Source organism: Nelumbo nucifera, chromosome 2, assembly GCF_055504915.1.
Source record: "Nelumbo nucifera cultivar China Antique chromosome 2, China Antique-T2T, whole genome shotgun sequence".
Lineage (NCBI taxonomy): Eukaryota > Viridiplantae > Streptophyta > Magnoliopsida > Proteales > Nelumbonaceae > Nelumbo > Nelumbo nucifera.
In genome coordinates this window covers 72,933,750-72,961,612 of record NC_142650.1, presented here as the reverse complement: position 1 = coordinate 72,961,612, position 27,863 = coordinate 72,933,750, and the positions used below count along the sequence as shown (strand labels likewise).

The following is a 27,863-nucleotide window of genomic DNA, read 5'->3' as shown; positions in this document are numbered from 1 at the left end:
ACCAAAGCTATCTGGCTCCCTGCCCCGAGAGGTGGAAGTCGTCTCGCCGGAGGCCTCTCGAACCTCCGGAGCCTGCCCCCAAGCTCTCCCTAAGCTCGAGGGGGCGTCATCCTGGTTACCGCCCAGGAAAAGACGTGGTACGGATATCTAGACATACTGACAAAATGATAAGACTCACCAGGAAAGAGATGAACCAAAGAGACGGTGTGAGCAGAAGAAGAGCTCGGACAGCTAGATGGAGACGCGACCTCAGAATCCGAAAACAAGGCAAGTTAGCGTAAAAGAAAATGAGGCCTGGGAACCTCCTATTTATAGCCATTGTGCCCTCAAATCGACAGCTCGGATCAAGACAGATCTGACGGTTCGCAGTCAAGCTGGCCGCACGTCTTCTAAAACCGAAACGTGACTGGTTGCACGTCTCCCATGATTAAGGTAATGACGGTCGCACGACTTCCGGAGTTAAAAGCCGCTTCGGCGCATTTTCGACATTCGAAAAGTCCAGAAATTCCCTGACTTACGCACGCACATTCAATGCGAGCGGTCAATCAAGTTTGAACTTCGGGTCAAATCCACCCGTCACACTTCATGAACTCCTCACGCTAAGGTAGCACCCTTAGCCCGAGGAGTGGGGGCAATTAATGGAGGGTGATTTGACCCGACCCCTTGAGACGGTAACACGTGGACATGACTCAGCACAAGTAACAGCTCAGCACCATAGCCTGACCGCGACTAAGTAATGAGCCCGCAGGACAGCTCGCTACATCACAGCTCGCGCAGGGGTGAGCTCGCTACAGCGCGATCTCGAGGACCCCCGACGTACTGAAAGGGAATACTCCAAGACAAGTCTATCCCAGCTCGCAAGCTAGGATAACCAGCTCGCTCCAATACTTAGGCAGAAAAACTGCCTCAAGGGCCACTTCAAGAGGAATCACCTCAAAGTACCCCCAGGAGCTCGCTGCAAGGTAGCTCGCAACAGGGTAGCTCGCTACAAGGCAGCTTGCTACTAAGCGACGCGACATTTTCAGGAAGCTTCTATCTGACAAGACCGTACCCGTCAGACTGCACCACGTCTCTTGACTGGCGGCGCAGTCTCTGCCAGACTGACAGACTGCACTCACGTCTCTTGACAAATGGTAGCGTGTTTGTCCTTCCGGGACGTGTCACTTATCCGATTGGGTAGTACTCTGTAACGGACACCTGCGCAGCCCTGGCAGATAATGGCTTTGACAGAGGTCCAATGGAGGTTACACCCAATTTGACAAGAACGCTCATATTTAAGAGCCTCATAGTCGAAGGGGAAAACGTATCTTGAGCATATCTGAACTCTATCTCGAGCTAATCTCGAACATTCAGTGATCCAGCACGACCTGCACTCTTAGCCTTCTTCACACTCTTTATTACTTTCTCCAGCGTTCTAACTAAAGCATTGGAGTATTCCCACCGGGCAACTCCCCTGGGAATCCTTCACCGTCTTCTTCTCAAGTACCGTCCGTCGCCAGCCAGGAGCCAGTCAGCTGTCAGATAAGAGTGCCCAGATTGCGCAGCATCACTACTAATCCAAACCCATATCCGCCCCTATTTAATTAATCCAATTAACCCACTTCGAAATGGGCTTTAGGCCCATTAAGCTTTCAAGCTCACTTCCTTTTAATGCCGGCTAACTTGGCTCTCTTTGTATGGCGTGGGACCCTAACATTAATCTACACATCAACCACATGGGTTCAACCTAGCCTCTGTTACAAGGCCTGGGACTACTGAATACAGTGAACCCTTGAGTCCATCACTATGGGCAATTAATAGGCCTAACATTTACACTAAATGGTCCTTGGGTCTAACCATCTTATGAAAGCCCAAGAACTGTGGACAGATGCAAGATTAGTCCATCAGATATAACCCTCAATGGTCTTACACTTAACCTCCCAGCCCTTAATGATCAAACATTGCCCGACAAGAGAGGATCTCTCCCTTGGCTACAATGTACAGTGCTACACTCTCTACTCACATGGATCCCGAGAATTAAAATCTTTTGCAAACAATTTGTGAAACCATAATATATAAGTATATCTGTATATAAATATATTTTGCAAAACCAAATTTCAAATACTTTTGAAATCCACTGCCAACAGTTTAGGCTCCCATCAGAGAAAGTGCATTTTCCTTATCATTCACTTTGTCCGACAAAGGGGCTGATCTTATCACTATGATCATCCACTCAAATGAATTCTCGGACTGTTCCAACATACCTAGGTTTTCACCCCCTCTAAGGATCTCACTGATTGGCACATCAAATACAACCAAATCCGACACTTAGTGCGGTATCATAATTGAGTCTAGGGGTCAGGTGTTTTGCCCATCTATCTCCAAGGTCCAAGGCAATACTGGAATTTTGGTCTGGTTCAAGGTTTCATAAAAACCCACACTACATGTACCTCATGTCTCACCCTAGCAGCTAAGACAAGTCACCCCAACCAACTTGGCGGTACATCAGTGTCAACATTGGTAGAATAAATCTCCCCAAATTCATCCAACAGTTGTGAAGATTCTAAACTAACACGAGTCTCATATGTGTCTAGTTTAAGGGTATTACACAGAAACACACCACAATAACATGAATCAAATATGTATTTTATTCATTTACAATAAATGTCATAATGTACATCATGCTGATTGGAGCTAAGGTCATACATTGTCTAATAGTTTCGATTTTTAGGAATATTGCTCAAATAATAATGCATTATTTAGACATTTGTTTCAATGTTCTTGCATAATATAGCAATTTATATGCATAATCCGATTTTTTGTTGGACTTTTTGGAATATTACTCTAATAATATGCAAATCCTAGTTTTTTTTTGTTATTTCTTGCATAATCCAATTTTTTTGCATAATCCGATTGTTGTTGTTGTTGTTGTTGTTGTTGTTGTTGTTGTTGTTGTTGTTGTTGCTATTGTTGTTGTCGTTGTTCTTATGGTAATAATGCCACATGGATCCATATGTATAGTTCCACGTGCGTTACATGTGGACCCATGTGTCTCGAAGGAGTAATGTGGTAATTTCCTTGGAAATAAACAATATAATAGTCAAAAACCAACATTTATATGGATTTGTGAACCAGGGGCTAATATCCTAAAATAACCAAAATAGTCTAATATTCTAAAATTTCTCCCACATGGAGAGACCCATATGTGTCTCTCCCACATGCTCCAATAACCAAAACAAACTAATATCCTATAATTTCTCCTAAACAACCTCCCCCACTATCCCCAACTTTCTCCTAAGTTATCTCAAATTTAGTAGAGAGTTTCTCTCCTAAATTATCTCCAATTCTTATTTATCATAGAAAGTTTGAATTAAAAATTTTAAGAATTATTTAAATATTCTAACAAAATTATATAATTACTTTAAAATATTTATTAAAAAGACAAAAAAATTATAATCAAGTTAATAATATTCATATTATTAATAATTATATATTTTTTACAAAAAATCATCATGAAATTATGTACAAACAATACAAATTATGATTTTCTGAATAATTCAATCTAAATGTTATTCAAATAATAAAAATCTAACATTACAAATGAAATATTATTTAAATACTTCAATAACTAAATATCTTAAATAACAAAATATTATAATTAATATTTTAAATCAATTAATAATATATTTTAAATAGTTACTGAATACCTTTTAATTATAATAAATAGATTAAGATTTTAAATAATTAGTTAAATGATGAAATATTTAACATAACTAGGTTTTAAATTGTTAAAATAACAAAATTATGTATAAATAGTACTATAATTTTATGGATTATTAAATTCAACAAGTAATTGATATTTAATAATATTCATATTATTAATAATTATATATTTTTACAAAATTCATCATGAAATTATGTACAAACAATATAAATTATGAGGAAATGAAGCTAAGAGACCTGAGTCAGGCTGCTTCGTCTTTCCGAAAGGTTCGGTCTTCTTCAAAAGGTTCGTTGGAGGCAAATACTAGGCGGCAACAAATTCAAGAGCTTCCTCTGGTACCAGTGGAAGAGACTGGTGGTGGTGACCCCTATTGCAATGTTGGGAAAGGAGGTTCAAAGAGAGAATGAGGGAAACAGTCATGACCAATCCAAAGAGTTGGGGAATAGTGGAGGAAGTCTTGAGCCAATGAGGAGAAGCGAAGAAGATGTCTTGATAGGAAACAAGGGTAAGTCTAATTTATTAGATGTAGAGGGAGGTAAGCATAGTGTGTCTGAAAACAATCATTCTTCTTGGGTGACGTCGAAACTCCTGAGGTTGGTGAATTTCTTGGGAATATCGATGGAGGGGATGGAAGCTGAAACTATCAAATTTTAGGAAGGGATTGAACAAAGAGTGCTTATGGAGGGGGGAAAATTGGCGGCAAAAAAAGGGGGAACAAAAACAAAGAGAAGTGGAGAAATGATGAGATTAACATGGAGTCTAAATGATAAGGTGGGGAGCAATGAAGGGGTAGCAAGGGGGTCTAAGAAGTTGTGAGGTATGGGTTCTTGTTATCAGTTAAATCCTATGGAATTGAAAATCCTTTCCTAGAATGTTAGAGGTCTGGGATCGAGAAGGAGGAGGGTGATGGTATGTGATTCCGTGAAACAATCGAAGTTTAAGATAGTCTTGCTCCAAGAAACTAAGCTAGAGAGTCTTGATGTTGCTACGGTTCAAAGTGTTTGGGGGGAGGGTCAGGTCAGATGGAAGGCCTTGGATGCTTCTGGGAGTGCTGGTGGTATTGCGAGCCTTTGGGACCCTACTTTCTATTCTTTGGTTTCCAACAGAATTGGTAACTTCTCAATCTCTCTAAGGTTGAAATTACAAGATGGAAAGCTTATTCAAGTTACAAACGTTTATGGTCTTGTTGACACAAATCTTCGGGCGGCCTTTTGGGAGGAATTAGCAGACTTGAGAGACCCTCAAAATTATCCTTGCGTAATCGGGGGTGATTTTAATGCAATTATTTCGGTGGATGAGAAGAATACAAGGAGTAGAAGAACTAGCTTGATGAACATGTTTGTTGGCTTCATTAATAGTATGGAGTTAATGGATGTTCCAGTTCAGGGTAATAAATTCACTTGGACTAATAATCAATCAGTCCCAACTGGTAAGGCTGGACAGATTTTTGGTATCTCCGAACTTGGATGAATTTTTTCCAAATTTCATGCAGCTTACCCTTCCTAGACCAGTATCCAACCACAGTCCTATTCAGTTTGTTTGTGGTCTCTGTAAGATAGTCAAATCCCTGTTTAAATTTGAAAATGCTTGGTTTGAGGAGGAAAATCTTATCCCCTTAATCAGATCTGTGTGGAATGAGTTGCAGGTGGAGGGTTCTTGCTCTTTTGTTATGGCATCAAAACTAAAAGCTATCAAGGATAAATTAAAAATTTGGAGTATGGAGAAGAATATGAAGTTGGATATTGAAAAGAAGGCTTTGTTGAACACCATTGTCGAGATTGACAGAACTGAAGAGGCGGGTCCCTTGACTAAAGATCCGAGACTTAAGAGGTCAATTGCAAAACTCAGATATGATAAGATGGTAGTAAAGGAAGAGATGAAGTGGAGACAAAGAGCTAAATCTATTTGGCTAAAAGAGGGGGATAAAAATACGAAGTTCTTTCATAAAATGGCAAATGCTCGTGCTAGGATCTCTTCAATCAGCAAGCTGGTGTGGGAGGACAGGAGTGGTGAGTCTAGGTCCGAGGTTAAATTTGCTGCTACTTTTCATAAGAACCTTTATACAGAGAGGTGGGTTCAAAGACCTTTTCCCTCCTAGTTGCATTTCAATAAATTAAATGAAGAGCAGAAATTCTGGATTGAGAGGCCATACAGAAGAGGAAATTAATGATGTAGTAAAGAAGCTGGAAAGTGATAAGTCATTGGGTTCATATGGGTTTTCTAATCTATTTTATTTAAAATGTTGGGATATTGTGAAGAATGATCTGATGTAGGTGTTCCAGGCATTTCATACTAATGCCTCGTTTCAAAGAAGCCTAAATGCAACTTTCATCACTCTCATTCCAAAAATTGAGGGTGTTGTCAATATAAAGGATTTTAGGCCCATTAGTCTCTTGCATAGTTTTTACAAAATCTTGGCTGAAAGGATGAAATGTGTGTTAGGCAGTGTTATTTCTTGCAATCAAAATGCTTTTGTCCCCGGTAGACAACTGGTTGACTCAATTCTCATTGCTAATGAATTGCTGGAATCCAGAAGAAGAGAGGGGACCCTGGGTGTTATGTGTAAACTTGATATTGAAAAAGCTTATGATCATGTAAACTGGCATTGCTTGAACCTGGTGTTGAAGAAAATGAATTTGGGGCAGAACTAGAGAAACTGAATCAGAATTTGTGTCAAGACCCCTAAGTTCTCCATCTTAGTTAATGGGCAACTGACGGGGTTTTTTGGGAGTTCTAGAGGTTTGAAGCAAGGTGACCATCTTTCTCCCTTGCTTTTCATTTGTGTCATGGAAATTCTAACTCTTTTTAGCAAGAAGGCTGCTGAGAATGGGCTTTGGGATGGCTTTGCAATTGCGTCGGGCAAGGAAAAAGTTAATATTCTTCAATTTTTTGATGACACTTTATGTTTTGTTGATGCTTCCCCAAGTCAGTTGTAGGTGGTGCTTGAAATTTTGAGTTGGTTTGAGGTGGTGTCTGGCCTCAAGGTTAATTTGAGTAAATCTCAGATCATCCCTGTAGGTCATGTTACAAATCTAGATGATTGTGCAGAAGTAATGGCTTGTTAGACTGCCCATCTTCCGGTCAAGTACTTGGGGCTTCCCCTTGGAGCTAAATGTACTTCCTCTAAGACTTGCCAGTGATTGAGAGAATGGAGAGGAAATTGGCATCTTGGAAAGCTAAATATCTTTCTTTTGGGGGGAGAGTTACATTGATAAAAAGCTCTCTCTCTAATCTTCCTACTTGTTTCCTTTCCCTCTTCCCTATTCCATCTTAAGTAGCAAATAAATTGGAGCAAATACAGAGAAACTTTCTTTGGAGAGGTTGGGAGGAGGAGAAGAAGGTTCATATTGTAAACTGGGACCAAGTGTCTTCCTAAGGAAGTTGGTGGGTTGGGAATAAGAAAATTAAAGAACCTCAACTCTGCCCTCCTATGTAAATGGCTTTGGAGATTTGCAAATGAAAGAAATGCATGGTGAAGAAAGCTTATTGTGGATAAATATGGAGTGGATTGGGGTGATTGGAGATCCAAGTGTCCTATTGCAAGAGGGATTAGTTCCATTTGGACAGGTATCTTGAAGATTTCTACTTTATTTGAGGAAGGAATCGGATATAAATTGGGAAATGGGGAAAGAATTAAATTTTGGAAAGATTCTTGGTGTTCTGAAGTGTGTCTGAAAGATGCCTTTCCTCTCTTGTATCAAATTTCTGTGAATCAAGATTCCTCTGTTGTTGAGACTTTCAATGCTTCTGCTAATTCTATTGGTTGGAATCTGCTTTGTAGGAGGAGCCTCTTTGATTAGAAAGTAAAAGAGTATGTGAATATGTTGGGCTTGCTTCACAATCAGAGGGTTGACTTGAACAAGGAGGGTGCTTGGAGATGGAAATGGGAAGTTGATGGTTGGTTCACTGTAAAGTCTATGTACAACAAGTTGACAAGTTCAAGTCATGTGAACTTTCCGGCTAGGCAAATTTGGAACTCAACTAGTCCTTCTAAAGTGAAGTTTCTGCTCTGGACAATGGTTTTAAATAAGTGTCTAACCATGTTGATCTAATGAAACGTGGAATTCATATTCTGGACATGTCATGTGGCTTGTGTGGTGGGTTGGCAAAAACTATTGAGCATCTTTCTTTGCATTGCCTAGTTTCGATTTATATTTGGAGGCATTTCCTTCAGGCCTTGGATGTCAGTTGGGTAATGCCAAATTCTGTGAAGGAATTGTTGTATTGTTGGAGAATTGAGGGTCTCAACAAGAAAGGGACCTTGGTTTGGAACACTATTCCAGCTGCGGTGCTTTGGACTATCTGGATTGAAAGAAACAACATAATTTTTTAGGGTAAAGCTAAATATCCAGAGGAAATGGTGCAGAAAGCTGTGGGCAAATTATTGTCTTAGGTGTCGGTAACAGAGGAATTTAAAAATCAAAACATGCGATTGTTGTTTAGTTCTCGGTCTTGGATGCATTTGTAAATCTGAGGTGGCTCTAGGCAGCCTCTACTGGAGTAGGCTCCTTTGTACTATTATCTGATTTAATAAAATACCTTTCATTTTACAAAAAAAAAAAAAAAAAAAGACTACTGTGTGGCAGAAATGGGTTGAGGCAACCCATATACTTGAAAATAACAACTTTTCAAAGAATATCTCTCTCTAAGGATGCCACGTGAAAGAACCAGGTCAGGTTGACACGTATATCTGGAAATTAAAAAAGAAAAAAAAAAACATTTTGAGAAAATCATCTCTTAAGACTACCATGTGACAGAAACGGGTTGGGTTGACCGATATATCCAAAAAAAATATTTTTGAGAGAATTATCTCTCTCAAGACTGCCACATGACAAAAAAACAGGTCAGGTCAACCCATGTACCTGAAAATGCAAAAAATAGCAAAAAAACAGAAAATACCAGAAAATACAAAAAAAAACTAGAAAATTGAAGAAAATGCAAAACTTTTGCAAAAAAAAAATAGTAGAAAATTGCAAGAATGCATGAAAACACCAAAAAATGCAGCAATTATGTAGAAAAGCACCAAAAATTATAGAAAATGAAGAAAAATACTAGAATTTTTTTTAAAAAATGTAGAAAATACCAAAAATTTGCAAAAACAATTAGAAAAATACCAAAAAATACAAAAAATGCATAACTTTTATAAAAGTGTTTTCGTAAAAGTACTTTTATAAAGTGCTCTTATTCTTTCATAAAAGTACTTTTATAAAAGTGCTTTCGTGTAAAAGTACATTTGTAAAAGTGTTTTTATAAAAATGCTTTTATGCTTTCCTAAAAGTGATTCTCACTTTCGCAAAGTACTTTCATAAAGTGCTTTCATGTAAAAGTGCTTTTGTAAAAGTACTTTCGTAAAAGTACTTCTATAAAAGTGTTTTCCTGTAAAAGTGCTTTCGTAAAAGTACTTTTCATAAAATTACTTTATAAAATTACTTTTGTAAAAGTGTTTGCATGTAAAATTGAATTTGAACACAAAAGTTAATAAAATCTATTTTATTTCGTTTGCAATCACAAAATGAAATGTGACATGGCGGTTTGGATTCATAATGAGATGTGTGCACACTAAGAGACCTAAGTTCGAGTCACTTTAAGTGTTGTATTTTTTAGATTTGGCGAGTATAAACCCAACCCGTCCTGACCCGCACGACCCAACCCACCTTGACCCTAATGGGTACCCTCGACCCAATCCACCCTAACCCTAATGGATTACTCGACCCATATTGACCCGCCAATAGAATGAGTGAGTTCCAAGGTGGGTGGGTCAAATGGGTTGGGGCCAAGATTGCCAGCCCTAATATATATATAGACACACACACAAGAAGCACTGTATAGAATTACAAAAATATAGTGGGGAAAGTGAAGTAGGATGCAAATAAAAAAGAAGTGAAGAAAATATTATGGGTCAAATAGGACATAACTGGGTAAAGTTTATCAATTAAAATTGAATTTTGTTCAAAATTGGATTTTGTACAGAGATATATGCTTATGTGAGTTAAAATGTGGTTACAAGACCTATACCTAACTCCTCTGCAAGCTCATCCCACAAAGGAAGAAGTATCAACACAACAAGCACTATAGCAACTATTATAGCTGTCCTTCTCCATGTTCCTACTTCTGAGACATCGTTTAAGCATGGTTTCTCGGGAGTCCTCTGAATAAATAAAATCCACAAGATTAAGAAGAGAAGGAAGATAAACTATGAACATATGTAAGACCAGTTTAAAACTTTTTTTTCATACCTGACATATCAACACATAAAGCCCCCAAGGAAGTGACAGAGGTCCTCCAAGCTGAAAGAAAGGATGGAAATGAGATTCATGAAAAGCATATAGATTCTTTGGAAGAAACCAAAGTAAACGAAAAAAATAATTTTGAATTTAGGCTCAGTTTGGAAGGAGTACAAATACAAATATGCAGAGCGCAAAACCTTGTATTTTGTATTATTTAGTATACATTTGTACTGTACATATTTGTATTTGTACTCTTTCCAAACTGAGCCTTAGGACAAAAAGAACAATTCCTGCCTGTGCCATACAAATTCAGGGCAATTGGCTTAATTTTGACTCGTCACATTTTTTAAGGTAAATAAAAAAGAAAATTTATTAAAATAAAGGAAGCAACATACATCGCCAAGTGATGATAAAGATGAAATAGGGGAAATTTTTAATAAGGTTATCAGCATATAATGGTCCTGAAAGTTCATCATTCATTCACTCCAATTCTGACACAGGGTATCTCCATGAAAATCCCAAATCTCCAGACATGAAAGTATGCACATAATCATATCTTGGCTCTTCCTTCCCTCCCAACCTTACAGAAAATCCCTTTTTAGTTCAGAAAAGGGTGATTACCGATAATTAAAGGAGGAAGGATAAAGAAATTTAACAAATAAATTCTTGAGGAAGGATAAAGAAATTTAACAAATAAATTCTTGATGAGTAAACTGACCATTTTTGCCTCATTAGTAAACTGACCATTTTTGCCTCATTGGTTTGTTAATTCATAATGAGAAAGAGATTAAAGAAGATGCTTGTGCATATAATTCAAGTGAACTTGATGAGCCAGAGAAGTGGATCTAGAGTGTTGTATTATTGGCAAGCAGCATTCACATCGAAAAGTAAATTTTAAAAGAGAGCTAAAGACCAGCAATGTTATGTGCAGAGAGCTAAAAGGGATGCTGGAACAGAATTTATGTACCCATAACCCCATATAGTTGGGACAGTCAAGGTTCAAATTTCACCTTTACCACCCAATATGCATATTCGTGCGTATCAATATTTTGAACCTTAGGGACAATGTTATTAAATTCTGAGTTGAGAGATCAAGCAGTGTGTCCATAAATTGAGTGCAGGGGAAATGAGTGTTGAGAGAGGGATGAGTGGCAAGAAAATAAATGAAAGAACTGGATATCAGTGCAATCACTAGAACCTAGTAGCCCAATAAGTGACAAAAGGAGGGGAAGATCACCTACTAAACCTAAAAGAAAAACACAGGAAGGTTGTAGAGCTATGGAAAAGTAGAAAAGAAAGAGATCAGCTAATTCAGGTGGCTGGTGTGGGGGATGGAAATCAGGATGGGTTGGGTTAAGAGATCAGCTAATTCTTTAGCTGATGGGTTAGCTAAACAAGGGATAGAAAGGGAAGCAATGTTTTGGGCTAAGTTGTAACTTACTGTAGCAATGAGACATCTTTACAGTCAAGTAATTACCAAAAATAAAGAACTCAACAACCAGTCATTTTTTAAATACTAGAATAAGAAACATATTAATATCAACTTGTTCTAAAGTTGAATTCAACATGTTGTTGAACTTTATTGGCAAAAGAATATGCAGTGAAAAATAAAGGTATACCACTCCCAAACCAAGCAGCGTGTAAGTTGCCAAGCCAAATCCAACCAGTGCATCTTTGCCAAAAGCACCCTAAGAAAACAAATTGAATGTTAGAAAAGTAACATAATCTTAATAAATAGGAAGACATTTAGTTCTTAAATAACACACAGATCTCCACTATTATCCAAAAATAATTTATCATGAAGTTGATGGCAGTTCTAGTAATCTTTCTTGATAACTCAGTTGATTAAGGGAAAATTTTATCTTCCAGGAACAGTACATGCACCTTGTATGCATAGAGCTCAAGGTGTTTGTACAGATACATAGGGTATCCTTGGGATTCACAGAGACAGTTACCAGCATTGGCAGTTACAAGAGAGAGAGGATGTGGCATTTAGAAATGTTGATCATGGTAATAGTTAAATGTCTTGTCAACATTTTACAATAAAATTTTTCAAAAACCACCAAGACATTTAAACATCCTTTCATATTTTTACCTTTTGTAAGCTTAAATCACGTGTTTAAAATCTAAATGCATATATTTAAATATAATATTTCAAATCTGAAATCCAAACGCATTTAATCATAGGCCCGGAAGGCTGGAACTAGGCCTGGCTCAGCCAAGCCCAGGCTTATATTTCAGGCCTAGGGTCTAGGGTAAAACCCAGCTAAGCCTGGCCCATGATCACCCCTACTTGGAAGGAGAAGGAGAGGTGAGCATCTCATGAGAAGAGTATGATAAACAGTTGACTTGGATCATTAATTTTGGAGCTTTCAATCATATGACTGGGTCACCAAGTGTGTTGCCCCTATCTTAGTCCTCTTCTTCACAGTTTGTTAATTAGCCAATGGTGCTACATCTTCAGTTTGTGGTCTGGATTATGTCTCTTCATCATTCATTATCTCTAACCTTCCTTCAATTTCATGTTTGTTAGCAAGTAAACTAAATCCCTTAACCATTCTATTACATTCTTCCCTCCAATTCTATGTTTTTCAGGATCTAATGATAGGAAAGAAGATCGGTGGTGGGCATGAAGATGGAGGGTTGTATTACCTTAACATTGGAGGTGGATCAAAAGTAGCTCTATAATCATCCCTTACTCCATCTTAGTGGCATTTATGTCTTGGTCATCTATCACTCCAAAAGCTGAAGTCATTGATAACTACTTTGAGTCATGTGTCATATTTGGATTGTCAATCTTGTTAGTTGAGTAAGATCCATAGAGTCTTTTTTAGTTTAAGAGTTGAAAGTAAAGTATCTAGTTCCTTTCTTCTTCTTCATTTTAACATTTGAAGTCCCATTAAAGCCAAGCCATATAATGGCTACAGGTATTTTATAATCTTTATGGATGATTATTCAAGGATGACTTGGATGTTGTAACTATGCTTCAGATGAATGAAATAGTAAAAATTCATCAAAAAATATGATGAATGAAATAGTAAAAGAAAAAGTGAAATAGCTGCTGGTAGAAAGAAAACCCAGGCTCCTGTTCTGTTATGATTTATTATATCTTATTTCACACTAACCAGGCAGTGAGGTATAGACTTTGAGTTTGGAAACCTAGTTTCAGAGCCAGGAAGTGTGAAGTCCATATTCAATTATGCTACCTCTAGGCTAGCCAGGATACCATATATTTCTAGTTCAAAGATTAGAGAAGAAAGACGTATACCTGCACAGCTCTCCCACCATCTAGGCAGCCTACTGGAAGCATATTAAAAGCTGACGTGGTTAAACCACACCTGAAGAAAAAGCATAGATGGTAAGTGTTTCATGCATGGCATAAGCACCTAAAATATATAAAAAACATTCAAGAATAGCTACATCACCAGCCTGCAATCACAAGAGGGTGGATAGAAACAGTGGCAGCATGCATGGCACTGCACGTAGATATTAACAAAACATTAATAAAAAAAAAATGAATGGAAGATAAACAAAAAATATTAGTTGGTATAAGAATCAAATATTGTAATCAAGTGAACATTCAGGTATGCAGAAACTGAATGTTATTGCTGAGGCAGATACACAGAAACTATCATGTGGTTGAGGTCTCTACCAGAGGAGTTGGATATAGCTGCTCAAATTCCATTGTTGCTAGTTCATGATAACCACACTACTATTAATATTGCATACAATCCAGTACAACATGTCAGGACAAACACATAGAGGTTGGTCATCACTTCATTTATGAGTAAGTTGCCATGGTGATGTTTACAATCCATTTGCCACAACAGATGAACAGTTGGTAGATATATTCACTAAAGGAGTTCCTAAGGTTGCACTACAGTTCACTCTTAGCAGGCTAGGCATGATTGACATATATGATCAGCTTGAAGGGGAGTGTAGGAAAGAGTGGATTGTATCCTATTTAGTTTATGTTTCTGCTCATAGTACCATTGCTTATGTTTTTTATTTTATTTGACGCTAGTTATGTGCCTGTAGATAGTGGGCCGTGTGTCTTTCTTTATTTCTTATTGATCTTTACCAGTGCTGCTGCCCAGCACAAATGTAATTTTCTTCATTGTTATAGTAGTCATAAAAGATAACTTGGTCAAATCTTCAAGCTAATCCAATCTTCTCTAAGCTTGACAGGCTTTTAGTTTCTCTAGATTGGGAAGAGCATTTGACAGATTTGTTGGGAAGAACATTGCCTAGAGTCACCTCGGATCATTCGCCAATTTGCCTGTTCCAAAAGAGATTTGATGGTGGCCCATCCCCTTTTAGGTTTGAAAACATGTGGCTTACCCATCCAGAGTTCAAAGCCAAAGTTAAGGACTGGTGAGATACTCCGGCTCAACCACCTATTTGGGAAGGCTAAAAGTTCTTAAAGAAATTGCAGCTGATCAAAGAAAGAATAAAATAGTGGAATAAATTGACCTTTGGGAGACTATAGAAAAAGAAAACAAGTCTGATTTCCAGATTGAGGAGATTGATAAAAAGGAAATGGAGGACCCCTATCAGATAGTGATAGAGATTTACAGTGGTCTATGAAGGAACCTAGAAGGAACTGAGGTTACTCTTCTCAAAGAGGAAATTTATTGGAAACAGAAATTCAGGGAAGGCAATGGTAATACGAGATTCTTCCATGCCATTGCAAGCAACAGAAGGAGAAAGTGCCTAATTACTTCCTTAAGCTTGGGAGAGACTGAGGTTACTAATCACAATGAAATAGACAAGACCTTTGCATATCACTTTAGGTCAATCTTTCATAGACCACTTAATGAGAGTTGGTCAATTGAAGATCTTGATTGGGAGACTTTGGGAAATGATCAAGTAGAGATCCTGGAGAAAAGGTTTCAAGAGGAGGAAATTAAGGAAGCAATTTTTTCAATGGACAGATCTAAAGCAACAGGGCTAGATGGCTTTACAATGGCTTTCTACCAGGATTGTTGGGAGATAATTAGAAATGATTTGGTTAGAGTCTTCAAGAAATTCCATATGAGGGGCAAAAGTAGCTTGGTAATGAACTCAACTTTTATAGTTTTGATCCCCAAGAAAGTTGGCGCTGCCCATCCCAATGATTTCCATCCTATCAGTCTGGTTATGAGCATTTATAAGATAATTGCTAAAGTTCTATCCCTTAGAGTCAAGAAGGTTCTTCCCTCACTTATATCTCAATTGCAAAGGGCTTTTGTTCAAGATAGGCAAATTGTAGACTAGATCCTAATTTCCAAAGAGTGTGTCAAAGCCCAAAAGAAGAGATTAAGGAAGAAAGGAGTTGTGGTGAAGCTAAATATGGAGAAAACTTGTGATCTTGTGGACCAGGAGTTTTTTAATTAAGATCATGAGAAGCTGTGGGTTTGGAAAGCTTTGGTGCAAATGGATCAGAGGGTGCTTGCAGTCTACTCATTATTCAATTCCTGTCAATGGGTTGGTAGTGGATTTCTAAAGGAACTAGAGGCCTCAGACAATGCGATCCATTGTCTCCCTTCCTATTTACCCTAGTAGCTGAGGTGTTTAGCAAGCTGATTTTAAGAGCAATATGCAGCTGATTAAGGGCTGGTCAGTTGGAAGGGGTAGAATTCAGGTAACTCACCTACAATTTGCAGATGATATTCTAGTTTTATGTGAGGGGGACAATAGATCTGGAGTGGAAAACTTGAAGCTGGTAGTTAATCTTTTTGAGAGGGTTTCATTAGGAACCTAAAAGAGTCTGAATTTCCCCTTGTTTCTGCTTTGCTCTCCTTGTTGAATTTTGTGGTTCTTGGAGATGGGGTAACTCAACTGGGACTTTCACCTGTAAATCTTTTTCTCAATTCTCTTGTAACTTCCTCTCCCTCTCCTTCCCCTTCTTTCCCAGTAAAGGAAACCTAGTGTCCTCCCATTCCCCCTACAGTTAGTGCCTCCTGTTGGGAAGTGTTTCATGGTTGCATTAATACTTGTGACAAGCTTCAAAGAAAAACGCCAAACTGGTGCTTGTCCCCCAACTGGTGCAGCTTGTGCAAGGTTAATGGTGAGACTGCTTTTCATCTTTTAATCTCCTGTTCCTTTGTTGCTTTATCTGAGAGTGGTTTGCCTCACTTTTTGGTTGTAGGTGGCTCTCTCCTGTTAGCTTGGGAGGGTTGTTTAACCTTTCTGTTTGCAAGTGCGCTACTAAAAGAGGTAGACTGATGTGGAAATATACAAAGGCAGCAGTTGTTTGGACAGTTTGGGAGGAAAGAAACTCTAGAATTTTGGGGGAAATGGAGAGAACTAAGGAAGCATTGATTGAGACCATAACCCTCTGAGTGGCTCATTTGGTTAAGACATTGAGCTTGTTCTCGGATTTCCAGATTGATGGTTTCTTCAGAACTTGGGGGACTATAGCTGCTTCAGCTTCTAGAAGACATGTTGAAACAGTGTTCTGGTCTCCCCCACATCGTGGCTGGTTGAAACTGAATTCTGATGGGAGCAGTGTGGGCAATCCAGGCCCTGCTGGAATTGGAGGAGTTATCAGGGATGGAGAAGGTTGTATGTACCTTATTCTAAGGTTCATCTGGGCAAAGTAATGTTGCATCAACAGAATTCTTAGCTGCTGTATTTGGGCTTGGAAAGCTGAGGAATTGAGCCTAGAAAGGTTAATTATTAAAGGTGATTCCAAAACAATTTTGGACTGGTTAAGGAAAGAGGAAGGAGTCTCTTGGCACCTAAGGAATGGCCTTAAGAGGTTCAAAAGGCTCTCCAGGGATATGTTGATTCAAATTAATTGCGTTAGAAGATCGGCCACCAGTTTGGCAGATAGTTTAGCCAAACAAGGGGTACAAAGATGGTCTATGTTTTTAGGCCTATATGTAATATTTGGGGCTTTGGACATCTGGTGTCCTTTTTGTATCCTTCACAACTTCTGGTTGTACTGCTTTATTTAATTTTAATGAAATCAGTTCTCTGAGTTATTGATCAAGAAAAATAATAATAAAAGATAACAGGGTCTTATGCCCCATGATCTGTTTCTCACCTGAAAAGAAATCTTTCTTATAGTTTTTTTTTTATTGGCAAAAGGATTCCATTAATAAACTAAAAAAAGGTTAATACAACCACTGGAGACTTCCAACACACCCTAGTCAAACAAGTTTACAATTTTGCCCAAAATAAGTTTGGTCTGTCAACTCCCTGTTGGGCTAGAATATCTGCCACCCCATTTGCAGTTCTCCTCACCCAGCTGAAACTAAAATTTGTTTTGCTATGACATCAATTTCCCTAAAAGCATGCTTATATTTCCAAGGTGCTGATTTGACTTTCTTTGTCCAATGAATGACTAGCTGTGAGTATCCTTCAATTTCCACATCTCTGAGACCAAGCTGCAGTGCTAGTCTCATTCCTTGTAAGAGTGCCATGATTTCAACCTTGACCAAGTCTCCTAAACCAACTGGACCTGAATACATCACTACCACCACTCGCTAGTGATTTCTAATCACTCCCCGAATGCCTGCTCTTCCCAGATTGGGAAATCTTTCTTATAGATTAATCAAGTTTATTAATTGGAGTAATAGCATATAAGGGCAACTTTTGGGGTTTAATATCAATAAAAAGTAATATATTTAAAAAAATTTCAAAAATAGGTTAACTTTTTAAAAATAATATCAATAAAGGGCAAAATCATTGTTTATTTTCTTCTTCTTGCCATTTGTTCACCAGAGCCGCCACCCACCGCCATCCGCTGCTGCCCACCGCCGCTGCCACCTCTGTCTCCACCCATCTCCGGCAACGTTGCCGGAGGTGGAGGCGGGCAGCGGCTCTGGTGAACAAATGGCAAGAAGAAGAAAATGAACAATGTTTTTGCCCTTTATTGATATTATTTTTAAAAAGTTAACCTATTTTTGAAATTTTTTTAAATATATTACTCTTATTGATATTAAACCCCAAAAGTTGCCCTTATATGCTAGAAACCCTTATTAATTTGCAAGGTGTCAATCAGCTGATTGGTAAGATCTCCTCCTGATAATAGCAGAGACTTGGGATCAAATCCCGCCTGCACCTGGGTTGGGGGCTATGGGCTACCCCCCGTTGTGTAGCCCTTCAGAAGATATTAAAAAAAAAAAAAAAAAATCAAGTTTATTAATTTTGAAATCTGATGGACCAATCGACAACTCTGTTTAAAAAATTCAGATTAACTAACAAATCTATATCTATAGTATATTAAAAGTACAAATTAGGGAGTGGAACTTTTGTTTGACTAAAATACCCCTATTTTGAATTTGATCCCTCTCTAATTGTGAGGGCAGAAAATGTAATTTGAACTACTACCTTTTTTATGAGTAATTTGAACTACTACTTTTCACCTTATTTAATTCCCTCTCATTAGCTATTATATTTAAGGTATTAACTCCCATCAGTTTTAATTGAACCTTATTCTTGACTAAAATGCCCTTATCTTTTAACTTGGTCCCTCCCTAACTGTGCGGGTAGAAAATGTAATTTGAACTACTTTTTACCTCATCAATTCCCTCTCACTAAGTTTTATATTTAAGGTATTAATTTCCATTCTCTCTCATTAAATCCTATATTTAGGCTATTTTTCTCACTAATAAATTCTATCATTTTTTTGTTTGCTTTAAATAAATTCTGTCAATTAGATATAATTCCAATACTTTTAGCCATATAAAATCCATGTTTAAAAACCAACCCAAAAGCGAAGTTGTTCTCACGTTCGGTGATAGGTCAATAGTTCCACATTTTAAGTCAAATATGTTAACCTTTGATGCCATAATTAAATTATAAAAATTAAAAAAAAAAGATAAAACACAAAAAAGTTAAAAAATGAACAAAATCTGTAAAAATCAGTTGGGCACATCTCTAATATCATATATTTATCAAATTAAACAAAAATAAGTGTGATAAATAAGAATTATTGTTGTACACATTAATTTAAAAGAAATTATTGAAAATTTTGGAAACATATTATTACTATCATTGTTGTCGTCATCTAAAATTTCCACGTGTGAAGCATATGGACATTTACTAGTTTAACAAGAAAATTATACAAACCCAGACAGCAACGATGAAAAACCTCAAACAGAACTGATGACAGGAAAGACAAGACATACGCATAACCAAGAGTTGCTCTGCTGATGAGCCCAAGAAGCAAAGAACCCTGGAATAGCATGCAAGGCACCTGCACCAAATCTCCTGCAGCATCTGGGTTTGATGAGAGCAGCAGGCCAACACAAAACATTGAAAAAGAAAGTGCAGCACCGGCAAAGGGACCCGCAATTGAGACATCAACTTTTGTCCTTCGATCAGGAAGAATAGATTTGAACTACAAGAATTGATAGGAAGAAAATGAGCAATATGGCATAAGATCAAAGCCCTCATCCCACCCCTTCCACCATTTGTCACATACATAAATAGTTCGGACTTAGACTGACAATGTTATTATTCAACAACTAAGTATCAAAACAATGGAAAGAAAATAACAAGGAAAGCAAAATGAAAAAAAAAAAATCAACTGCATATAATTAATTTCCAAACTTTCCTACCAAAAATATTTTCACTTGATTCATCAGCTACAGATTTGCACAGAATATTTCCCAAATCCAAAATCAATTATAATTAAACTCTATCAAATACCATCTATATATTCAGGTAGGTTGCAAAAGATTGCTCACCTGAGTTATTGCACCAAAGCTGCCAAGTGTAATGTTAGGAATAAAGTAAGGAATGCCCAGTTTTACTTTCTTTGGAAATGCAGCCAGGAAATGCCCAACCTCCTGTTTGTCGAAAATAGAGAATAAGAGAAAAACAAAGTAATCTATGTACAAATACGAAATATATACAAAGAGTATTAAGAAGAACAAAGATTATCTGACAAGTAAAAGAACAAATACAAACCATGAAATTATCAGGAAAATTCATTATTCCAAACTAAAATATATAGGATTTGATATAATGACATATAGATGTAGTAATGGTTATAGAGCAAATATCTAATAAAGATTATTTTATCAGTATCATTAAAGGTTGCACAAAACATAAAGGTGACCAGGACGTGCAAAAGGGACATCTAGAACTTGAACTGGAGCAAGGCAGATGCCAGCTAAGAAGCTTTGACCTGATTGCAAATAGACATGGTCAAGTTGCAAGTAGGTTGATGCCATTGCCGGTCTTAGGGTGAAATTTTGGGAAAACCAGTGGTAAGGAGACTTACCTCTATGTCAATTTATTTCTAATATAATTACATTTTCCATGGCTAGTCTCACTTGGGACTTTGGTTTTTGGATGGGCTTGAGATATTACAGCAGTTAGGTGGTTAGACCTCTGGGTGTTATAAAGAATGTTTTTCTTGTACAAAATGGGGTTGATAAAAGAATCTGGCATCTGTTAGGGTCCCTCTCTTGTTACTTCCTTTTCAAATCCTTATATATCATCCCTCCATCCCCTCAACTGTTTCTAGTTTCTCTTTAGAATGGTCTCTCTCCCTTCATATGTGCATTCTATAATTGAAGAGTGGAGAGAATGTCATGACTTATTCCTCTCTCCTTTTACTTTCAATTCACAGGTAAAGAATCACATTTTTCTTCTGTTTGGTTGTTCTTGGTCTCTACCGTTGGATATATTAGGGTATTAGACTCATTCTCACCTCAATCACTTCCTTTACACAGAAAGGGGAAAATCTCGTGACATTACACCAAGGAAACAGCACTATGGAGTAATTTGGACTAAAAGAAACGCAAGAATATTTGAGAAAAAGTACAAAATTTACATATTGTTGGAATTCCTTTTATTCTTTGTATATGGTCAGCAGGGTTATATTTGTCCTTATCCTATTTATTTCTTTTATTTTCTTAAATACGGCCAAAGTTGTAATTTAGCATTCTATTATTAAGTTAATAAAAGAAGGGTGGCAGTTGAGGAGAGTTTCAGTTCAATCTCCCCTGCTCTCAGCTTTACTACCAGAAGACAACAGATTGTTGCTGATTGGATGGCTCCAGAGGCAGGAAGGATAAAGTTAAACTTTAATGGCTGATGCTCATGCAATCCTGAACCCTTAGACCATGTAGGAAATGTTTTGCTCAGTTTTTCAAGCCCAGCAGGTGATGGCATATCCCACAAAGGAGGGGGATCTCTAAGCCTATGATAAACTTTATTATAAATGCATAGTCAGCAAAAACTATCTTCTGAATTCCATTTTTCTAGCATTCCTGGAGTTTATCAAACTTATATATCAATGAAGCTATAATTTACTGCTGCAAATAAAATGCTCAAGTTCTAAAGTACCACATGAAAAGAGCAGTAAAAATGACAAGGTGTGTGAGATAAGTACAAAAGCACAGTAGATCAAAGAGAAAAAGGATTCCCAATCTATTAATCAAGGGAATATGCTCTTTTTAGGAAATGGAAAAGACCTAGATATGGTCCCTAAACTGAAATACCAGCTGATAAAAACAAGTAAACTGATTAAGGTATTAACATGGGAATTGCACATATCAAACAAGGACTGATGTAGCCGACCCCGTATAGTTGGGATAAGGCTTGGATGATGATAATGACTGTGCATATCAACAAGGGAAAACACATAGCATTCAACCAATTGAATGTAGGGAAAATCTATGTGGACTGCAGAACTGTATTCCATCTCACTATCTCACTATATCTTTTTTGCGAGATAAAAGACTCATCTTGTATACACCATAAAAATAATGTTCTTGAGACTGATTTCAGCTCTCCCTCTATCTGGCATCAGTGTGCTTAATTTTGGATGTTCTAGGTCACTTTAGATGTATGGAAGAAAATGATGGTGATATCTGATACCTGCCCTTTTATGATTATCTGCTATCCACCATACTTGTTTTTATATGAATTTCTTAAGTCTCATCTTCTATAGATATTTTTGCTATTTCATGTAAAAAGAGCTTCCACCTATAGCAGTCTTCATAAGAAGGACCCCAGATTGAATTGACAGACATAACAGTGCTTGTAAAATTTGCGACAAGAAATAACATGTATTGATTTGGGCACATGAAGAAATGATGTGGCCAGTTTAAACCACAAATCAGATAGCAACCATATGGATTGGAAAATTAACCATGTTTTCAGTCCCACAGTCTACTTAAGAGCTCCACCTCAATAATGTACCGGGCATTTTCCCAAGTGATTATAGACATTGAAAGTTTTAAATTTTTGTTATTTTATCACTAAACTTTCAATTCTTTAATATTTTTTTTTAAAAGGTAAGGTTATTTATTAAAACAAGAACCAGTACAAAGGAGCCTAGGCCATTAGAGGCTGCCTAGAGACACCACAAATTACAGATACATCATCCAGTTCTGAGATCTAAACAACAGACTCAAATTCTGATTTTTAAGCACCTCCGTTGCCGACACCCAGGACAGAAGTTTACCCACAGCTTTCTGCACCAATTCCTCTGAAGATTTAGCTTTGCCCTGAAAAATTCTGTTATTTCTTTCAATCCAGATAGTCCAAAGCACAGCGGCCAGGATAGTCTTCCAAACCAAGATACCTTTCTTGCTGAGACCCTCGATCTGCCAACACAACAGCAGATCCTTCACAGAATTTGGCATTACCCAGCTGATTTCCATAGCTTGAAGAAAATGCCTCCAAATATATTTCTTTCAATTCTTTAATATTAAAGATGCACAGAAAATCTTTTGTTCTGAAACAGGCTGTTGTGCTGAAACTTGCCCCATGACCAGAGGATGATATGGGCTACATATGGACCTGTTTGAAACTGCTACCAGAGTTGCTATGCCAAAGATTCTAGGCTTGTCTATATCTCTTTGATTATGTTTGCAGATATCAGTGTTATAAATAATAATGCAACAGTACCTCGCTATTTCCATTTCCTTGTTTATTTGGCATTCTTTTATTCACTGGTCAATAGTTAACGATGTAGAATGTACATTTGAGAAGTGGCACTTTAGTCTTTTATTTGCACCCTTGCTGATCTCTAGTCCTATGAGCAATATTATGATAAAGTGAAAGTTCTGTTTTATCATTTGACAAGTGAAACTAAATTGAGGTTTAGTGGCAAAAAGCTCTTCAAAAAAGGAAAAGATTACTTCACTTTGGTCACAACCTGAAGAAGATTTTATTAAATTTAGCTTTGATGGGAGTAGCCAGGGCAACCCAGGTCAATCAGGTGTAGGGGGTGCTTTCCAGAAATAAAGGAAGTATTGTTGCACTGTTCTCAGGACCAGGTGGTGTGGGGGACTCAGTTAGAGGAGAATTTCTCCAAGTAATTCAAGTGGTACAGTTAGCAAGATAGATGATGAAATCAAAAGGTTTAAATGGCTTACAAGCAATATGACTTCAAGAATTCGATGGGAAAGAAGATCAGCTAATGGGTGGCAGATAATTAAACTAAGCAAGGGCTTAAAAAGGTTCATTTGTTCTGGGTTCATTTGTAATTTGACTTTTTTTCTCTGTGAGAAGCTGCATCTCACACCTCTCCTTGGGCCTCTTGTAATGATTGTGGGATTATAAATTTCAATAAAGTTTCTTTGTTTACTTATCAAAAAAACTACTAAATATAGCTGCATGGGCATCACCTAGATGACTATGCACAAAGGGGACCCATATCTACTGGTTGTGTATTGAACTCTTTCACCATAACCCATAGAGATTACCTGTGCAAAATAGTATAAACAAGGACCCAACTAACAAAAAGCAAATGGTGCAGGAGAACCTTCAGGGTTTTCCATATAAAATATGTGACAGCAATCCTTTTACAGTTTAACAAAGGTAAGGAAAAAAAGTAAGCAAGTCTAGGATGTCATTCATTTCAGACAATCAGATATTGTTATAATGCAATTGACCTTCACATAAGCAATGTCAATAGTTAATGCAATATAAACGAAATCCAAAATTTAGCATCAAGAGAAACATACAATACACTGCTCTATCCCACCTTAAAAGCTTAAAAGGTTAATAATGCTCATCGTCCTCAAATAAATTTGGAACAATTAAATCAAGTTCAAAACTTAGAAATCAATGTGTATTTAATAGGAATGCATCTGCTAGTTGAGTCATTTAATGAAGTCAGAAAAACAGATAAATCTTCCATGTGAATTGGTTTGGGGCTCAAAAAAGCCCCACAGGTTTCTCTTGCAATTCTCAACTAGTAGGGAAAATCTGAGACCAAAAATCCTTGCCATGTGAATAAAATAATCCCTGCTCTTGAGATAAGCTTAACATCAATATACCAAAGCTTCCAACAGCCATATACTCATAGAAAGGTCAATCCAGAGGAGTGGATAACTCAGATTAGCCACCTGATGAATAATAAACTTTGTTACCTTAAACTACCCTGTTAATACTGAAAGCAAAAGTGGAATATTTTCATACATGGCAAAGCAGTGACACCCTGATCCAAAATATATCATCATCATCATCTAAGCCTTGTACCAACTATATGGGTTCGGATATATATATATTCAATTAAAAACAACGGAAAAAAGACTCACATGAAATAGCTGAACCCCTAAGACGCCGTATGCTAGTGGCAGAGCAGAATCCACAAATGGGAATAACAGCTGCATATCAGGTGGATCAATGGCATTTGGATCTGTAAAGTACTTCACTACCTCTGGAGGAAGTCTATTTATCTGCTCCAAAGGAAAACAAAGTAGGCATTTTTCAAGTACAGTTAATAAGCCTAAGCTTGGTTTTCAACATAAATGAGACAGCAGGGAGAAAAGTCAAAAAATCTGGAGAGTAATCATTTCATAAAAAGTATATTGACTCACCTGAGATGCAATTCCTAGCTCCACACAGGAGCCAATTGTAAGAACAAATAGCAATAGAGCAATTACATATTGCCAAAGTGTAGTAGGCCCTGGTTCTGAAACTTCTTTCCGCAGCAAACCAAAGCTCACTCGTGGCCCACCACGGGGGTCCATTCCTTCTGAATTGGGTTCCTCCACCATAAATAGGTTATACTTGTTGCCACTGACTTCAGCAAGTTGACGCTGGAGTTTTGCAAACACCTCCTCCCGCTTACCCCTTAAATTTCCAAAGAAAAGTATGCCCTCACCAAAGTCTCCAAATGGCTCTTCTCTGGTCACCCAGAAAGTAGAATAGCCAAAAAGCTTTTCCTTAATCAGTTTTACATCATTAGGATCGACTTTCTCTGGTCCAAGAAGTTCCATCAGTTTAAAAGAATCAACTTGGAAACTATTATAAGCGGGTCCCATAGGAGAAATATCTGGTGGCTGAAAAGTAGAAAACCCACAGCTAGAATCAGTACCATCTCCACATCATTTTCCACAGTTGTCATTCAATATATAGAACAACTTATATTCCTGATTTTCAACATTTTTTCTGTTCTTTTGTTCTTTCTTAATTCTGCCCCTCGCTTAAACACATAAACTATGTAAAGTGCATTTACAAGTGAAATTATTGAACTTCGGAAGGGGGAGGGGGGGGGAGAGTTAGAAGTTGTACTAAGATAATAGCAGATCCTAGAGACAAAAGCATGGTAATTGAGAGATTGCGGGCTGTTCAATGAGGTATCTAACTAATTCACTTCTAACCTAATCAAAATCCAATATAATTCCAAGAATAAGTTAAAAAGATAAATGAACCTCATTACTACTGAAAAATACTAAAATTAGAAACCAGAAAAAAAATAATAAATAAATGGAGGGAATGGGAAGTACCCTGGAAGAGATAGATGTGGGAGTCTGGTCCGACTTGAGTTCATCGACGTTCCTCTCTTCCGCCTCTTCGGTCGTAGCCGTCAAGTTTGAACTTTTCGACACGTTATCCTCTTCTTCATTCCCATTGCTACTAAAACACCTAAAATTATCAAAGCGTCTCCTGAAAACCTCCTTATACAATCTTTGTTTACACAAGAAACACGGATGCTTTGAATTTTTATTCTCAAACATTCGACTTCTTCCACTGTAAGCTCTTCCGGTCGGACATAATCGGAATCTGAGGTTCAGAGGAGTGAAATAATAACTCGTCAGAGTTCCCATTTTCAAGTAAACCTCGGTAGAAACTTTGCAACTTAGGACTCAATGGAACGACAGTTTCATTTTGCAGATCGAATTCGAACAGAAACACTGTGTTTAGTCAGATTGAACTTGAAATAGAAACCGAAATCCTACGATGAGAAAACCAATCCGAATTCAATCTCGACCGGGAGAAAGCAAATGCACAGAGAGATCGAATTCGAACAGAAACACTGTGTTTAGTCAGATTGAACTTGAAATAGAAACCGAAATCCTACGAGGAGAAAACCAATCCGAATTCAATCTCGACCGGGAGAAAGCAAATGCACAGAGAGATCGAATTCGAACAGAAACACTGTGTTTAATCAGATTGAACTTGAAATAGAAACCGAAATCCTACGAGGAGAAAACCAATCCGAATTCAATCTCGACCGGGAGAAAGCAAATGCACAGAGATTTGTAAGGGTCCGTGATGAAGAGAGAGAGAGAGAGAGAGCTCCTCGACCCGTTTTTCGTTTGGCTGTGGCAGAGCGTATATCTTCTTTGCTGACCAGATTTTAATAAAATATCTTTTCCATTTTTTTATAATTTATAAAAAAAAACGGAAAAAAAATTTATCACTATTAAAACTAGTTTGGTCCCGTGCGATTCACGGACTTTGTTAACTGCAAATAAAAATCAAACATAGCTGTAGAAAGGATTAGCTGAACATGATCGCTGTTGAACAAGCTGTAGAACCAGTGATAATGTTCCACCGTGGAGCTTATAAGAATGCATTACTAACGTCAAAATTTTATTATTGGTTTAATAGCCAGTCGAAAGCCATCGTGTTCCACTAATCAACGGCCCAAGAAAATTTCCGATTAATACTGTGTAAATTTTAAAATACGATAATTCAGTATCCGAATATTTAAAATGTACCAATTTAGTACCTAAATGACATTTGAAAAGACATAAAAACTCTTTGAGTGTAATTTAATTTTCTTTATTAACAATTTAAACATTGACAAAAAATGAACAGTCACAAATCCTTTTCTCTTCTATTCAAGAAAGTTGGGGGTCTCATCTTAATGGGCATTCTCGTGATCACAACTTTATTGAATAGAAAAGGCAAGTATTTGGATTGTTCATTTTCTATCAATGTTTGAATGATTAATAAATAAAAAATTAGATGATACTCGAAGGGCATTTGTGTCTTTTCAAATGCTATTTGACGATTGGAGCAACTGATTAACAATAGGTACTAAATCGACACGTTTTGAAAGTTCAAATACTGAATAGTCGCATTTTAAAGTTCGGGGACCAAATCAACACTAGCCCAAAATACAAAGTACTAATTGAGAATTTCCCCTTATAATTATTAATTGATAATTTGAAAGATGCCTTTTTTTTGTTGAAGTTAATTTTATTAACTAATAATATTACAAAAATATTGCAACTTGTTCCCCGAACCCATAACGCCCACACACTAGTGCAAGCTAAATTCCATCTTGTCTCTCCTACAACTAGCAGGACTTAGGATCTTAAAAATTCAAAAAAAAAAACCCTTGAATATCTTAAAAAGCTGTTTTACAAATATTGATTTGAATAAATAACTTTTCAAAAATTTATGAATAAATTTCTAAATTACTATGAATAAATCTTTTAAAATTTATTGATATGAATAAATTAATTTTCAAAAATATGAGTTTATGAATAATTAAATACTAAAAATATTAAAAAATCAGTAATTATAGAACTTTTTAAAGTTGACTTTCACTAAATTAAATTGCCAAAAAACAATGTAAATTACCAATAATTATGAAAATTAGAGATAATTACCAAATATAAATTATCAATATTAAAAATCCCCAATAATTTTCTAATTAAATAATTACCAGAAACCAATGTAAATTACCAATAATTAATTATGGAAATTATTAAAATTTTAAACCTAATAATCTCCAA

General features: G+C 37.0%; 2 protein-coding genes across 2 annotated transcripts; one reads left to right on the top strand and one right to left on the bottom strand.

Moving 5' to 3' along the window:
* The first annotated feature begins 4,609 nt into the window (after positions 1-4,609).
* On the top strand, positions 4,610-6,639 carry LOC148802323 (uncharacterized). The gene is made up of 4 exons (XM_088897870.1): positions 4,610-5,040; positions 5,196-5,253; positions 5,349-5,773; positions 6,513-6,639. Exons 1-4 carry the CDS (start codon positions 4,610-4,612, stop codon positions 6,637-6,639), a joined length of 1,041 nt encoding a protein of 346 aa, XP_088753996.1.
* Positions 6,640-9,599: 2,960 nt separating this feature from the next.
* On the bottom strand, positions 9,600-26,450 carry EGY1 (Peptidase M50 family protein). Its single transcript, XM_010268396.2, has 10 exons — positions 25,620-26,450; positions 24,708-25,172; positions 24,426-24,566; positions 19,611-19,712; positions 19,050-19,261; positions 13,356-13,406; positions 13,199-13,268; positions 11,550-11,618; positions 9,940-9,990; positions 9,600-9,851 (listed from the first exon to the last, which is right to left on the bottom strand). Exons 1-10 carry the CDS (start codon positions 25,938-25,940, stop codon positions 9,693-9,695), a joined length of 1,641 nt encoding a protein of 546 aa, XP_010266698.1. The 5' UTR covers positions 25,941-26,450; the 3' UTR covers positions 9,600-9,692.
* Between the last annotated feature and the right edge of the window lie 1,413 nt (positions 26,451-27,863).